Source organism: Triturus cristatus, chromosome 4_2, assembly GCF_964204655.1.
Source record: "Triturus cristatus chromosome 4_2, aTriCri1.1, whole genome shotgun sequence".
NCBI lineage: Eukaryota > Metazoa > Chordata > Amphibia > Caudata > Salamandridae > Triturus > Triturus cristatus.
In genome coordinates, this window is record NC_140586.1 from 51,305,483 (window position 1) to 51,322,408 (window position 16,926).

At 45.3% G+C, this 16,926-nt stretch overlaps 2 protein-coding genes across 7 annotated transcripts in view; one reads left to right on the forward strand and one right to left on the reverse strand.

Annotated features, from left to right (window-relative positions):
- The first annotated feature begins 430 nt into the window (after positions 1-430).
- On the forward strand, positions 431-6,248 carry CLPP (caseinolytic mitochondrial matrix peptidase proteolytic subunit). Of its 5 annotated transcripts, none has more exons than XM_085600437.1 (7): positions 431-549; positions 1,164-1,270; positions 3,494-3,565; positions 3,911-4,007; positions 4,156-4,343; positions 4,810-4,915; positions 5,662-6,248. In XM_085600437.1, the coding sequence occupies exons 2-7, from the start codon at positions 1,199-1,201 to the stop codon at positions 5,820-5,822; spliced, it is 696 nt and encodes a 231-aa protein (XP_085456563.1). In that variant the 5' UTR covers positions 431-549; positions 1,164-1,198; the 3' UTR covers positions 5,823-6,248. The 5 variants fall into 5 exon arrangements, with proteins under 5 accessions (XP_085456563.1, XP_085456560.1, XP_085456561.1 ...); XM_085600434.1 differs by having other exon boundaries at positions 1,164-1,265; XM_085600435.1 differs by having other exon boundaries at positions 462-507.
- Positions 6,244-16,926, reverse strand: part of LOC146832943 (uncharacterized) — an 85,577-nt gene continuing 74,894 nt past the window's right edge. Inside the window, exons 9-10 of one of the 2 annotated variants that reach the window (XM_085600431.1) lie at positions 7,932-8,115; positions 6,244-6,996 (exon numbers count right to left, since the gene is read on the reverse strand). In XM_085600431.1, the coding sequence (XP_085456557.1) occupies positions 6,768-6,996; positions 7,932-8,115 (413 nt within the window). In that variant the 3' untranslated portion in view covers positions 6,244-6,767. The remainder of the gene's footprint in view (positions 6,997-7,931; positions 8,116-16,926) is intronic. The other variant, XM_085600432.1, reaches the window with a different exon arrangement.

Here is a 16,926-nt window from a genome sequence, read left to right on the forward strand (position 1 = left end):
TTTAATGAATGATCTTAGTGGTAGCACACACAGTATGATTCAATCTAGTGGCGCAAATGGGAGTAATGTCTGATATTTATACATTTCCCTCAGCTTTGTTGCTTGATTTTGTTCGCCAGAAAGCGTCACTCGTAGTCGTTCAAATGTCACTTATAGGCGCCAGCATCTCCTGCCCAAGACCAAGTTGGGTTCAACTTCTCAACGCCCGGTCAAAGACGAGAGATATTCCAGTAAATCTCCGTTCTTTGCAGTTCAGACAGACCGGCTGAGGCGGAACTCGCCAACTGTAGGAGGTGGGTTGGTCAAAGGTACGTAGTACTCCACGGCCAATCAGCACTGCCGAATCCTGTATTGCGCACTAGGATTGGCTGTAGACCCCCAATGCTTCAATACTAGATCACATTAGTAGTACCGCCCACACCGAGACTATGTTTAGCTGTCGGATTGGTTGTTACCGGACCCGGAAGTGCTAAAATGACGGACAAATGAAAGCCGTTGAAAGCTCAGGTATAGACGACGGACATGTGGCTGAATTTACGGTCGGTTAGTGTAAGTAGCGGGCAGGTGATCACGGTTGTTTGTATTAGCCCAACCCCTTACCGGCTCAGCTAGCCTGCCAAGCGTCCCCATGATACAAGTTACTCCTGAATTTGTAGCGGAGAAGGTTGGGGTCTATAATGACTAATATTCCGTAGTTCCCATGACATCTTAGGAGTGCTACGGGGGGGGGGGGGGGGGGGGGGGGGGGGCGTGGTCTTCACACTTGACACAGGTTATCTAAGTGACAAGTGGATTTCCTGAGGATTCCTTCCTCTACATGCATTTCCAAAGCAGTAATATTTTGTTCATCTAAAATAAGCCTGTGAAGGGAAAAGCGAAACATTGTTGCAGTGTTTAGAATATTTGAGCGCGACCATCAATTTGACATTTTCCTGGGCTATATAAACAACCTGCTAGTCACCACACCATCCATCCTTTTAATGTCGTTTTTTCCATCCCTTATAATTCTAAATTCACATATCGCACTTATTTTAGATAAAACACTTCTTGGATTTTTCTCTCACGGTATCTCTTTGTCGATCTAAGTTTAGCCCCTTTGTTTACGACTAGGAAGTGTCTTAATTATCTATTGGGTGATCAGCCATTGTGCTTTTTCCCCCCAGAGGAATGTCCAGCAAGGGAGCCTCTTGCTGTCAGCATGCAGGAAGTTGCATCAGTCTCCACCGTGGCACAGCCCGCTTATCCCCATTGTGGTGGAACAGACGGTAAGGTAAATTCCAGTCAGGTCGTGCTTATGTGGCTGCTCAAAACATGGACGCCTTTTTGGAGAACTCTGCAGGTTGACATTAGGGGGACACCTTAAAGGTCTAAACCAATCCATAATGTGCAGCCAGCAGTGAATTGTAGAAATTTAAAACCACTGTTTCATGAATTTTTTTTTCTTCCAAAGTAGTAATTGCTTTTCTGCCCCTGCAACTTGGTAACTCCACCCCTTCTTGCCTGGGGTCTAAATTTTCTGTCCTTTACCCAGGGTACTGTGTTTTTGCAACTCCAGTTGGAGTGGTCTCTTGCTGTCCCCTGGAGCCCTTAGATAGATTACATCTATCACTGGTCAATCAGTGTGCTTAAAGAATAGCAGCAGAATCAGTCCATGACGAAGCTCATGGCACATGTTAAAACCCCCTACAGGAGCATTCTAGCAGAGATGAATTGGACATAGAAGGCGAATTGACAATTACACAGTGAAATAAAGCGGGGAAAAGGGCTGCAGCCTGCAATGATATTAAACCAGATTGGTTGCACACTGCTACACCTACCAGGCGTGTTCCCCCAATGAAAATGGTCCCTGAAGGTCAGCGTCGGCGGATACACCTATGCTCGAGTGTGAATGCAAGTATGCGTGGCGTGTGCCATCCCTGGACACGTGTTTCGAGGTAGTTGCCTCTCGTCAGCAGGGAGTAGGAAAATGTGTGGGGTTGCTGTGTAAGCTGCTAAAATCGTTATCAGGTCTAGTACCTCTCGTAGCGCGCAGGTGCGTAACCATGAGTCCGTCGACTCCACCGGCTCAAGGGAGCCTGAATATAAAGTTAAACCAGATTGGTCGCACACTGCTACACCTACCAGCCTTGGATCTGCACCTGCGCGCCATGAGAGGTACTTGACCTGTTTTTAATTACATTTTGGCAGTCCACACGGCACCCCTTTACACTGTCCTGCTCCCTGCTGACGAGAGGCAACTACCTCGAAACACGTGTCCAGGGATGGCTAAATGCAACACATACTGTTCTCCTTACACATCGTGGCATAGGCGTACCTGCCGTTGCCACTACATTTACCACAGTCCTTTGGGGCAACTTGCTGGTGTGACGAGCAGTGTGCGACCAACTTGTGTACAAATTATTATGGCTCCCTTGAGCTAACGGGCTGACGAGCCTTGGATCTGCACCTGCGCGCCATGAGAGGTACTTGACCTGTTTTTAATTACATTTTGGCAGTCCACACGGCACCCCTTTACACTGTCCTGCTCCCTGCTGACGAGAGGCAACTACCTCGAAACACGTGTCCAGGGATGGCTAAATGCAACTCATACTGTTCTCCTTACACATCGTGGCATAGGCGTACCCGCCGTCGCCACTACATTTACCACAGTCCTTTGGGGCAACTTGCTGGTGTGACGAGCAGTGTGCTACCAACTGGTGTACAAAGCTTGCAATGATCTGTGCAGGATAAAAAGGAGGGGCCAAAGAAAAATGCGCTTGAAGGGACTGGACAGCAGAGCATGAATAATCCAATTTAGTTTGTTTCTGCAATACAACTGTCCTAGCATAAAGTCTTAACAAATATTGCCACTCTGTACCAACGCATTACTCTCCTTGAACCACTCCAATGGCCCACACAATCTTTATATCTCTATTCCAGAATGCCGACACCAAGGACGATTTAAAGTGACATCTATTGATCGACCAGACACTACAGTGCTAGAGCCAGACAGTTTTTGAAAATCATTTAGCAAAAGACCAGGGTACATTGTATGTTTTTTTATATAGCAAAACATGTGTTGCGCTAGTATATATATATATTTTTTAACAGTTTAATGCTTGAAAAAATATATTTTGGCATATGATGGTCTCAAAGGTTAAAATGCATATAGGTATTTCCCGGATATCCACCTGTGAGAGCTCTCGAGAGGTGAGGTGTCCTTAATTCCTTCCCCCCGATAAGTCTGTTTCAGAACCCTTCAAGGTGCCCACTGTTCACCAACCTTGTGCACACAGGATCCTGGAGGGCTCCCCACATGTTCCAAAATATACAGATGTTTAAGCCTCTGCAAGGGCTGTCTGTCGCCACTGCGCTTCCTTTGAAGCTCCATCAAAAGGACTGCTTCACAATCTCGCTGTTCCCTATGACAATATTAAAATCAGTATCTCTTTTGTACTTGCAGTTCATCACTGTATGACAGGGATACTGATCTTGTGGATTTTTCCCTTTGCAGGGCCGTGGAGAGCGGGCATACGACATCTACTCCAGATTGCTGAGGGAACGGATAATATGCCTGATGGGCCCAGTAAGTGTTTCCAGCCCAGCTGGCACATTATAGTTTTTGCTTAAATATCCCTTGACTATGCAGTATTTCCTGGGTGAATGTGGTGACCCAGGAATTAGAAATAGCATTATGAAGATGCGTGTGAACATGGAAAAAATATTTGCTATCATGAAAAACAGGGAAGGGGTGGAAGAAGATTTGTAATTTTTAGCACCTAATGGGTGGGAGACCATTAATTTAACCAAAAAGAGGACAGCGTTTTTGGGTGCAAAATTGAGTGGGTAGACTGGTTCATTTCGCTTTGTACCTGCCTTTCACTGAATTCTTGATCCACCTGCTCTTTCATTTTCCCTCTCCCAACTTCAGATTGATGATTCTCTGGCTAGTCTAGTGATTGCACAGCTACTCTTCTTGCAGTCTGAAAGCAACAAGAAGCCCATTCATATGTACATCAACAGCCCAGGTAAGTCCTCAGCGTCACTAGCACGGTTTGTCAATCTGGATACTTTACCATGCACCCGGTTGTACAAGACGAGGGGCGCCATTCGCTTTGTGAAGATGCAGCAATGTACCAGCTTTTTAAATTTCTTTATTTTTTTTACAACTTTCAGGTGGCTCGGTGACTTCAGGCCTGGCGATCTACGACACCATGCAGTACATTCTGAACCCCATCTGTACTTGGTGTGTGGGGCAGGCAGCTAGCATGGGGTCCCTGCTCCTTGCTGCTGGTTCTGTGGGCATGAGACACTCACTACCAAACTCTCGCATTATGATCCACCAGCCATCTGGGGGAGTACGGGTGAGGACCCTGCATGCAAAATGGTAGAATGGCTGACACAGCAGGGAGGGAAAGGGGTCATCTGCACTGTATTTCCCAATAGATGACATGCATTAACATGTTGCATGAATCATGTTGGACAGAGAACTGTAGGGAGCAATGCACCATCTGGCCAAACCATTTTAGAATGGCAAACAAATTAAGGTTGGTGAAGCATTGCAGACACCAGTGTGAAAGTGACGGACCAGAATTCTGAAGTCAAACTGCTAGTGCTAGACATACACTAAAATACACGGAGTGCTATGGCCCAAGGTCGATTACAACAAATAGAACTCTGTTCTTTTAGCTAGAGTACTACCAGGGTTGCTTCCACAAATATCGACAATTTATCCTACAGTTACAGATGCAGCATGAGGCTTTTGTGCAGGCAGTGATCACTTGCAGCCTGTACAGTTTGAGCTTTTGCTAATTTAATCTTTTCATGCAGGGCCAAGCCACAGACATTGCCATACAGGCAGAGGAAATCCTCAAACTCAAGAAGCAACTCAATATCATCTATGCGAAGCACACCAAGCAGCCGCTCACAGTCATTGGTGAGTGCATTTGATTGAGAAGGGAGTTTGTTTTGTTCTCCAAGTAATGATTTGCATGGGGTGCCCCAAGCATGAAGGGAACTGGAGCGGTTCAAAGTTGTTAAATGCTGAGAGCTACCCAATGAGAACATTTACTGGGAGTGCTTGGTCTGTTCCAGTAGTTGAATTGAAGGGGAGTTTTGCCTGCCTGAGAATGTAGAGGTGTTGGTAAAGCCAGTTTTTGGTTGTCTGTACTTATGCAAGTGCTGTCAGCTTAAATCTTCTGATTTGTGCAGCGGCATTTCTTGGTGGCATGGGATAAGTTTGTGTTGCCTCAAGGGACTGTGATTGGAGTACTGTCCACTCACGAGGTCTGGTTTTGAGAGGAAATGATAATCATGAGGAAAAGATGGGGAAGTGCTGCCCCCTCCAGTGTTTATGGTTGGAAATGCTTATCCAAAAGCATTTACAATAATCGGCCACCTGCTAGGTAGAGCTTTTTTGGGGGGGGGGGGGGGGGGGGGGGGGGGGGCGAGGAGGCTGAGATTGAGGGTGATGTGGGAGTTTGTCTCAAAGGTCTAATTGGTGGTGTTGGAGTGGTGTGGTACTTGTGCTGGGTTCCTCTATATTGGAAGTGATGTCTGGTGAGGTGGAGGCGCCTGGATTAATAGTGTCTGTGGATATGTGGCCCTTCTAAGGACTTCAGGAGTGATACAAAGTAACCTTTGCTTTGCCAGCAAGACATTCATTTCACTTTGTTTCCCTAGAAACTATGATGGAGCGGGACCGCTATATGAGCCCAATGGAAGCCCAGGAGTTTGGGATCCTGGACAAAGTCTTGGTACATCCCCCACAAGATGGAGAGGATGAACCAGAGCTGGTGCAGAAGGAGCCATCGGTGCCTGGCGAGTCCTGCAAGGAACCTTAGGCAATCACTGGTCTCGGGGTGGAAGAGGAAAAGCCTCCTGTTGGTTTACAAACTTGTGGCTTTTCATCAAAGAAACTGCCAAAAATAAGATTCCGATAAGGATGGAAATGGCTATAAGATCTAGGAGCACCAAGAAAGGGCTGTTCGGTTAAAAAACAAATGGATCATTTCTACAATTCAGCTAGGACCCTCCGACAGGGAAGAGGTATGAGGGGCATACCACCACCTGTTCCGGCCTAAGTTCTCACGGTACTCCAGTCCTTCAACACAAAAGGATAAATCGGGAGGAATATAATGAGATGTTCGATTGTTTCTGGTATAAATAAACTGCAAAATGTGGCAGTCAAAAGACTGCAGGCAAGAATTTCTGTATTAGGACCTGAAATGCTTAAGAGGTTAGCAAAAATAAAATTTGCATATGTGAAATGTAAATCTTTTTATTACAAATGCAAAGGGATACAGCTGGTAACATTCAAGTGGGAACAGGGAATTCAAACCTGATTACTTTGTACAGAGTTGGGGGCGGCACAAGTTGTCTGTCAGCGTACTCTTTGTGGCGTCATTGGAGACTGTCCAAATCGATTGGCCAGTGATCGTAGGGGGGGTGAAGGAATACCGTTTAGGATATGCACTAAAATGTTGATCACAGCAATAAAACAAAGCGGAAATGTTTTAATAGTCACGAAAATATAGAAGGACCCCCAGGGTCACTGTGCAGATGAGACTTCAGTTCTGAAATAAAGCAAACAGTTGGCATCAGTAACCTCCCCCCATAAATATAGGTACCATCCCGCCGAGAGAGGGTAGAAGTCCTGCCATGCACCCTCCTTTCTCATCACCCAATACTGGTTCCTGGCCTGTTGCCAGATTGTCCCATGTAAAGTTTTTATTGTGTCAATCCCAAACCCCCGCGTCAGAAGCAGGTTGGAGACTGGTGTTAAAGTGCTAGAAGGAGGCATCCAAGAAGCGACTGAGGAGGTTACTACAGATCTCGGAGTAGTGCTCTGTCTGGGCAGGGGGCGTGCTCCCACTCTTCCCGTAGCTGGTCTGGATTTTCCTTTCAGTTTCAGCCAGTGTGTTGCTGCACATCCAAGGGCGTGTCTCTTCTTGGGGAGTTTCTCCGAGGCTGTCACTCTCACTGCCACCTACCAAGCTTTGATTATCACTGAGCCGGCTGCATATAGAAAAGAGAATAAAATTAGTGTTACGTTTCGATTGTGTTCTCTTGGGGCTTTCCAGGTGAACTCTGTTAGCTACCTGAAACTAAATTTGACTTTGACAAAGCACCAAAGAAGTGGTAATGGATAAGGCTTTGAGGGCACAGACATGCTTTCCACTGAGATTATAACCCTTTCGATGCATTCAAACCTAGACTGACCGCTGTTAAGTGAGAAGGCTTATCGCCAGCAGTGGTGTGCAGAGGCTCAACGCCTACAGAGTCTTTGTACTTTTGTGATTAAGGGGAGAGCTGAACAGACCTAGACATGGCCAATCTCATTGGCTGCAGAAGAAAGTTCATTTTACCAGAAGAGGAACACATTTGAAACTGAAGCAATAGTTTAGCAGTCCCTGCAAAGCCAAACAAATATACAGCCAATCATAATTTGCTTTTAACGCTTTCTGGCATTCTTTTGCTGTATAAGAGATTTTTATTTTACCACGCAGTCAAATCACTGCCCGGTAAGGCCATGAGGTTAAAAAGAAATGCAGCCCTAATTTTAGGAATTAAGACTGGATGGCTTTACCTTGCATGATATTTCTGACTAAGTAGGTTACATTTTCTCCCAACTTAGGTCCTTGGGAATCGGGCTGATTTTGCAGATGCATGTGTACCCTCTTATAAAGAGGTTGCTCAGGGGTATTCAGTGGTGGTTTCGGAAGGACTAATCAAAGACAAATTTTCAAAATAACCAACTATGTAAAGGAGTTTTATTTAGATGTATGTAATATATATTATGTGGCCATCTTAATTTGGGATCCTGAACTTGCTGCACACTAAAGAACTACACCATCTCTACTCGCATGTCAGGTGTCTGAGGAAAGGCGTGTATACCCCGTGATCCAACTATGAGGGGCAGTTAACCATATCCCACAGGTGCAGAAGATTACCCGTGTCGTGCAGTGAGGCCCAGCACTCTGTAGAGCTCAGCTGTGCTGGGTGGGCCTGTGTCCTCCAGAGATGATCCACTTTTTGAGAGACGGACTGGCGTTGTATCCACACTGCTGCAGTCTCTGTGGGGAGGAGAGAAGCTTGATGTAGGATGCAAGAAATAATCAGGAAGGGCATCCGGACCTAAAGGATATAAACACAGATGCCCGTTTAGCTATTTAAGAATCAAATATGTTTTTATTAACAGAGCATATATTAAAACATTACAACGCGTCTTTGCCTACAACCCAATGGGCCGGCTGCGTTAAGGGTCAAAGAAGCGGAAAAAGTAAATATGGCATTTCTTACGCAAATTAAATACACAGCAAGCCCCCTACTTCCCAACCTGGGCCGGCCAAGTCAACAAAAAAGGGACAGGTTGAGGCCAGCTGCATACTAACTTCGGTACTTGAGGTGACCAACAACCAACTGTGTAAGGTGCTGTTGCAGGGATTCTGCACATACACAGAACTATGCGCAGGAAAACAAGATCTTGTGTGTAAGGGGTAAGCCTTCCTACCGCCTCAGTACCCAAAATCCCACAACAGACTAGCTATAGCATCTCATTTGTTCTCCTAAATAATCACGAAGCTACAAATGATTAGACAACCCAGAACACAACACTCCTGACTCTTTCAGGAATCGCGGTAGCAAGATGTACCCTTTTGCTCACTCACTCGTACTTGTCCATAATAAGAATAGACAGTCACTGTTATAGTTCAACATTTTTATTTTGAACTATCGTGCTCTGTAATGCAGTATACGAGCCACTACCAGCAGCAAAACGCATAAACCTAAAACAGTTAGCATTGTAGCAAGTCCTTAGACTATGAAAGAGGAAATAATCATATACAGAGTGGATAAAGGACTATAAGGCCTAACCACCGTCCCCTTGGTAAGAAGTTTTATTATATAAAAGAAGATCTCTCAGCTTTGTCAGCAGACCCCATACCTTAGTGCCTAGACTGTAGTTTTTACATCATAGGAACTGCAGAGCTTTTCTTTTAGGAAAGGTCCCTCTCCAAGTGTGTGTTAAACTAGCATGCAATCCCATAATATCAAAGCACGGGTCTCCAGCATCTGCAGCTGTGTAGCCTGTTTTGTCGAAGTGCTAGGGACTGACCAGAACAAGCAGCATTGTTTATCGACTTTGCACAGTGTTCAGACTAAACTCCAGGAACAGGCAGAGAACGCAGAAAGCAGACCGTTCTCACGTGAAAGGCACACACACAGTATTGGAAAATACAGTCATGTAGTAACATACGCAAAAGCAGCATCATGGCAGCAGAGCTCATGCTAACTTAGCAATGTCGACAACGACCTTAACAGCCATTCTACAGTGCCCTCATAATGAAAACCTTTGGCAGAAACGGCTATTACTAAATCGAAAAGTCTGCCTTTTCATAAACGAATAAACCATAACACAAAAAAACACCTCTAGATCCACACTAGTAAGACCAGAAACCCACCTCCAGGGGTGTGGAAGTTTTGAAAAACTGTACTTGTCCAAGGGACAAAGGGGTACAATAATCTACCAGCCCTGTAAAGAAATCCACTTGTCCCACGTACTCTATAAAACTAAAAGCTATAAGGACTAGCAAGAACTGATTACTAGTCCACTATAAATGCCAAAGTAAACTTGATCACCTCTGCCTCATTGCCCTTGCAAACTCTGATTATAAAGTATTACCTTCCACACTGTTTTCTTGATATCAGCAGTAAAACATTTGCCTTTTCATTAACTTGCCATATGGCCCATACCAATTCCACTTCATCATAGGGTTCATCACCCATCTGTTCTTTTTGCTCACAACAAGGTCATCACACACTTACTGTTAAAGTACACCACTCCCTTACTATACATATACCTTCAGCCTAAATTCATTGGAATGAATATTCCCCTCACTACCCATGCCAGGACCACCTCCCCACTCCCTCAACACAGGCGGTGTACCCCTTGTACATTTTACTGCAGGTTTTCCTCCACTCTGCTCATCACATGCTGCCGTCCGATGGGGGGGGGGGGGGTGTACTCATCTAAGGGCTCTGAGCAACCCCTTTACCTTAACCAGCCCACTTTGCTTCCTGCCTTCCAGCAGCCATGCCAACTGCCCCCACAGTAACCCTAGTAGTAGAGACGTGTAAAGAGCAGCAGAGGTCGAGGCATTTACATGTAGACACTTCTTATGACCAGTGTATTGATGGCAACGCACTAATGGCAAAGCAAATGTATCTGTTTCAGAAGGGCAATAGAAGGGAGTGGCGAGGAGCACAATGACTGGCCATGGAGGAAGGAGTCAAAATTGAGAAGCCTGGACAGTACAGCTCTGAGAGTGGATATTTCAATAGCATAATACCCAAACCAATGAAGGGAATGTCATGAGACTCACAGATGACACTGAGGCAGACCTCAATGGGCCAGGCTGGATTGAGGTGGAGAGAACAGACACCCGAGCTGGGAATTATTGAAAGAATTACCAGGCAATATTCAAGAGAGGGAGGCTGGCTAGGTATTAGGCTAGGGATACCTGGAGAGGCCTGCAGCAAGACCCAAGGACTAAATTGAGGAAGAATTGAGACAGAAGGTATCTAGGAAAAGGCACACAGGTTCTGGAGGAAACCTTGGTTAATTCAAGGGCAAAAACAGAGGATGTTGTAGGGGAACAAGGCTGACAAGAGAAATATAAAAAGGCAGCCAAACCATGGTGTCTAGTAAATAGAAGGTTAGATAGAGACCGACAGAGGGAGAGCAGGTGACGGGATGACAGCACAAAGAAGGAAACCAGAGTTGTTTAGGCAGAATCAGCAAATTGGCTAGATGGCTCAGTGGGATAAGATTTACTCCAGACAACTGCTGTGGTCTGCCAACTACTAGTTCAGATTCTGGCAAAACATTTTTTGCTTTCCCTCCATTTAAGGATATCAAATGGAGTAAGATTACATAAACAATAATCTTCATCATTTATAGTGCTAAAAACAGAAGATTATTAAGCACTATTAATAAAAACCAAATTATAGGGAGGGATGGACTGCAGAAGCAGAGAAATAGATATAGGAAAAGTCAGTGATACAAAATAAAGTGGAAACTTTGTTGAAAGAGTAAAGGCTGTGTCAAGATCAGAGGGAGAAGTACCAGAGGACATAGGTCAGATAAGCACTGGGAAATCACCTCTGGTGATTAGCAGCGCTGTACAAACAAACCCTAAATAAAATAATGTTAGCCAGATGAAGAGCAGACAAGTAGCCTGGAGGACAAAGGGAGCAAAGAGCTTTTACTTGTGATCCAGTGAGGAAAGGTAGTCTACAGAAGAGGCAAAGTCAGAAAAGCAAATAAATGTCTTTGTGAGCCAAAACTCCCTGCTCTTAACTTGAGCAGTTCTGGAATTGTAAAAACTACTTGGAAACCCATAAATTAGGGGATCAAAGTGGGCAACAAAGAGGATGAAGTCACACAGGACTGTGTCCTGAATAGCGGTCAACTTGTACATTTTCTTTCTAAACTGACAAAAAAATGCCACCAAGGGGAAACATGACAATCTGTTCTGGCTTACTTGGTTGCAACGTCTCTATTTTGAATATTGTATGGGGTCAAAGCACGTGCTGCAGCGAACTCTGTGCCTGGTAAATCTCAGGGAATAATAACGGTAAGGACACTGGTGGTTAAAGCACTTGCTGGAGAGATCTGTTTTTTTGTTTAGTCACAGTTTTGACGCATAAAGTAGTATAGATGGTTAATGTGTCTCCTGCAAAGAACATCAGGTCACATGCAGAGGACAGATTATTATGTTGTGTAGACAGGGAAGTGGGCCACTGTTTTATTACTTGCAGTTCATAATTTGCATTCTTTCTAATATAGCACAGTGAGCTATGAACCGGCATCAAACACCTGCATGTAAACTGCAAGACATAGCTTGAGAACAAACATGGTTCTAAACCCGTTATTATAAGGCTGCTAAAGTTTTTTTGAGCATTAATAATGGGACATCCCAGGTACTGTTATATTTTAAACCCCAACTTTGTATTTCTACCAGCTATAGAATCTTGGCATATAATCCCTAACAGTAAAGACTATTTGTGACTCCTACACCTTGAAAACTTTTCTTATGCCTCATCATGTACATTGATTTACACTACACACTTGTATGATTAATAGTGTATAATGTGTGTGTGTGAGATGTAAAGCGCTCGGACACCCTACAGTGGGATGAGTAGCGCTATGAAAGTATTAAATTAAAAAAAATAAGGAATTGCTCTTTAAATTGTTATTCATGTGAATACTCATACGAACTTACACTGACATTTTTACAGAGCATGCATATGTTACATATAGGAGTTGCAGGAAATCAAAAACCAGCTTCCAAATTGTAGATTCTTTAAAGTGATAACAAGCGGTGTGCCTTTGTTTCCCCATTACTTTGGCATTTAGGTGTTAGGATCCAGATAGCGTGCTGCCAGGCTTATTTTCGAACAGAAAGAGGACTGATGGCACTTTAAATGTTCTCAGTTTTGGGCTCAAGAAGGAAGAGAATATTAGAAACCCTGGCAGGGCAGACGTCGCCATCCATCCTTCTAAGGTCGCTGAATAGCATCCTATTAAGTAGTGGTAAAGTCTGTTTTTATAAGCTTGAAAAGAGCACAAGTGTGAAGCACTATAACAACAACAAGTACTGGCTAATAGGGGAGAACTAGTGAACGGCTGGGATACAGCACTAGAATGTGGTGCTAAAAGTTCAGTGAGTAGTGGGATGAAGAGACAGGCTGCGCACAAGCAACTGAAGGATTCAAAGCAGATATGGGGGTATTAGAGAACAGCCTGAGGTGGGCATTTATGATTATGGTGTGGCATTAAGTAGAGGAGGTATTTAGAGAAAAGGATCCAAATACTGGAGCAAAGTGGGGGGAGAGAGAGTGCAGGTCAGACTACTAGCGTTTGGCCATGGGAGCCTGATAATCCCCATGAGAGTCTGGGCTCCGGCTCAGGATAAGCGAGCCACGCATGGTGAAACCCAAATTGTAGCAGCTGATCAGTTAGGTTACTTGAACGGGAACAGAATACAGTGAAGTTAGGAGTAGGAGGAATGGGCAGCTTGGGGGGCACAGTGGGTGCACTTACCACCAACGCGCTCCCAGTGAAGAAAGGAAGGCATGGTACTCTTTGAGTACCACCTCCACTCGGAAACAAATGCCTTTGAGACAAGGTAGTAAGAGAAGCCTCGAGCATTGCGCCTGCCTCTTGGTTGGGACTTGGTTCCCACTAGTTGAGTTTTTTGCGCTTTCAGTAAGTGTCTCCTGGGAGCTCCTAACGTGCAGTGGGCATGTAATTTTTATCAACCTTGACACTGTTAATCTCTAGCTGCCTGAGGTGGAGGCCCCCATTCTCCCACACATCACTTTGTCCCTGCTGCTCCGTATGAGCCAATTTGGGATGCCCCTGAAAACTGTTGGAGCCATAGATGCCAACAGACCCAATTCAGACAGGAGACTCCTGGTTTAATCCGTTTTATTTTAGCAGTCTGCTGCCTGAAAAGGCCTCTGCTTCAATGAAGGTCTATGGACAAAACATAGTCTCACGATCTTTTTTTATTTATTTTAAATCACCCTCTTTATAATTTCCGAACGTTAGCATGTTTGGTCGAAGCCACGTTGAGGAGTTCACATTTTAACAGTTACTTGTGCTTTGCTATCGGCTCATCGTTGTGCCCGCAGGGACAGGTGAAGTGATTTGGAGCCTCTTGTGCCCCTTCTTATATTCTCCTGGTTTTTTGGCCGAGACTGCGTGCGCCAGGAGTTCTCAGAGTTCTTCAACTATTCCACACAAATAAGTGTCAGTCTTACCTGCAGGGCTGTGACCTGACAGGTGCCCCATCTCTCTTATCTCTGCAATACATTTTTCTACAAGCCAGTTATTTTCGGTCGTCTGAGCCTACTACACAAATGAACAGATCTATTCCTCTGGACAGAAAGGGCTTTCCTGTGGAAATTGGTGGGTAAATAGAGGCATGTCCCAGCGGGTCCTTGAATCAGGGACTTTGGAATGCAAACCCCAGGGAAGGCAAGGTCGGCAGACCAGTCTTCCCCCGGGGTATTCGTGCGAGACCACGGGACAGGGTGGGGTTAGTTAGTTAGTGGGAGGGGGTGGGAATTAGGTAGGCATAAAAGGGGGCATGGGAGGAAGCTCTTCCTCTTCCTGCCTCCCAGCGCCATCAGGATAGGGATACTCTAAAGTTTGACCACCCGCCCACCCTACTTGTTTCAGGAGTGGGAATGGGGGATAATTGTTACAGCGTGCCAGTTTAGGACGGGTTGAGGTAGCGTGTGGCGGTATTAGGGGGGGATACAGGTGCAAGGTGGGGGTACGTCATGCAGGAGTGCGATGGCTGGTGATGCTGGAAGAGGTTGGAAAGAGAAGTGACGAAGCGAATGGGATAAGTGAAGCGGTCGATGGGTGATGTGGGTGCGTGTAGTTGGAGTGTGGGTGGGAGTGAAGGGAGGAATGGAAGACAGGATGTTGGGTGGGGGATTGTTTGGAGTTGTTGATGTTGTTATATATTTGGTGTCAACCCTGTCCTAATAAATGGCCTTTTACGCTAGCCAGTCAGTGCCGAGTGGTTATTGCGCGACACTGTACATTACTGGTTTTCAGGCTCTCTGCTGTTATTTCAAATGGATCTGACTTCAGGGGCTTTTAAGCAGTGAGGCATCTGTGTGTGTTTTATAAAACAAGTACATCTTATATCCTTAACCTTTTACGTAATTGATGGCATCCAGGGTCACCACATCCTCCTTGTTCAGCTTCCCTCAACTTGAGCTCGCAGGGCTCCTCTGACTACTCTTTCCGAGAATTTGCATACACAGCATTCCTGTCCACTCTAAGGATTCGTAACGCACGACATGCACCTTCTAACCCTGCACACACAGGCCTTTACCACTGCAGGGGAATCCGCACGGCACCACTAGTGATGTCTTTGTTTCATCAAGAGCACACGTGCAGCAACTTTTAGCACCCGGAAGCATAACTAATGTGGAAGCAAGCATCGCTCACTGACATCCTAGCAGTGTGAGGTCTCCGCCTCTCGGATTGACGGTGAGCAACTTGCTCACAGGTGCAGCCAGGCTTAGCTTGGTTACCGTAATTACCTACAAAAAGGCGCATTTACTAAGATTTAGGATTCCAATCGGAAATAACTAGTTTGTGATTATATTAGATGCACAAGGGTTAAAGAGAATGCCTACTTGTCCAGAGGACTAAATAGACAATAAAACTGCTTGTCCGCAACAAGAATCCTTATGACCAGGGCGTTGGGCAATACAAATTCCCCACCCCTGCACCTCCCACCCCTCCCTAACCCTCTCTGAATGAGCCAAGAATCAATAATAGGAGCATGAGCAAAGCCACCCATTGGAACAACAGGCAATCACCCCCCACCCCCACCCGAATCCTTACCCGGTTTTAAAATGCGTAAATAGACGGGACAGGTCAGCTCTTGAACCTAACAGGAGAGTATTGATATAAAGGGAGCCCAGATCTTTGTGTAGTCAGATTTATCGCCCCAGAGTGGCCATTGACAATCTTTCCATTACCAAAAGGGACCACAATTGGTGGAGCCCTTGTGCGTGCTCCGGGATTCTATCCTTATGCCAACAAGATAAGAGCACCTGGTGGGCAGCATTAAGTGGCAGGGCCATCTGTCTACCTTTAATTGAGCGTAAAGGAAAGGTCAGTGTATTAGACAAACCCAGTATTGTATAGGCGGGGAACCTAGGGATAGTGGTGTCAAAGGCCCTATCTATTTGGCTGATAACGGCAACCTAAACCACTGTAGCATAAGTAATGAACATGTTATGGAATCACTATGGTTTTTTCAATTGATGGTTAAACAGGTGTATATGGACCAATGGTGAAAAATGAAAATGCTAATAAAATCTGTTTAAAAAAAAAAAAAAAAAAAAAAAAAGGCCCCATCTATTTCATCTAGATTTTATCCCAGCATCTAGTGAGTTTTGGGCAATTCCATAGCACATGAAGGAGAGTACAAGGGCTCCCTAATCCTCGCCAGCATAGTCCGTCGCATTGAGAGTTCCATTTCATTAATCGAGAGGGGGTGTAATACCAGTTTGAAATTATTTTGTATGGTGTTTCAGTATGACCCATGGTGTGTGCAGTATGGTGAGTCCTATAAAAAAAATGTCCTCCCACTCTGATAGTTTCCGCTCAATTTCTGCCCCCCCCACTGCTTCGGACCTGCAGATCTGACCTTGCGAATGCCCTGGGAGAGGAACAAGTATATTTCAGAAATGAATTTGTGGTCGTCCTTAAGAAATAACCACTTTTTGAACGAGAACATTGGCCTGCCCACTAGGGGACGGGTGGAAGCACCCAATACCCAATGTAACATTTGTGCATGGAGAAAGTGGTCCGAGGTATATAGGTCATAATCAACCGTGAGTTGTGTAAAAGGGATATAGCCATTATGGTAAAAAAAGGCAGCCCAGCACGGTTTTTACTGCTTGCGCAAGCAATGCGCTAGCATGCGACCCCCCCTTCTTTGTTCCCACAAAGTATTTATGCTTCAGTCTCGTTACTGCATGTTCAGCTCTATCCAGATCCAAGCGCCGAAGGTGGAGCCGTTCCTTCTCGAGTTGTCTCCAGATCCGAGGGCCTCAGAAGAGTTTGTGAATTACCTCTAGTTCCTTTACTTTTGATTCGAGCTCCTCCCTTTTAGCCCTTCTTATCTTATTCTCATGTGCAGCTTTAGCGATTAAGGCCCCATGAGCGACCAGTTTAAGTGCCTCCCATACCGAGGACAGAGCAGTGGAACCGTCATCATTAAGTGTAATGTAATCCATCAATGTGGTCCGTAGCGCGTTTACAACTGTCTGGGACGACAGCATCGAATCTCTCAGGTGCCACTGTGGTGTCCAGGGTGTGGGGGAGGAAGTGCGCATAGTCAGAGT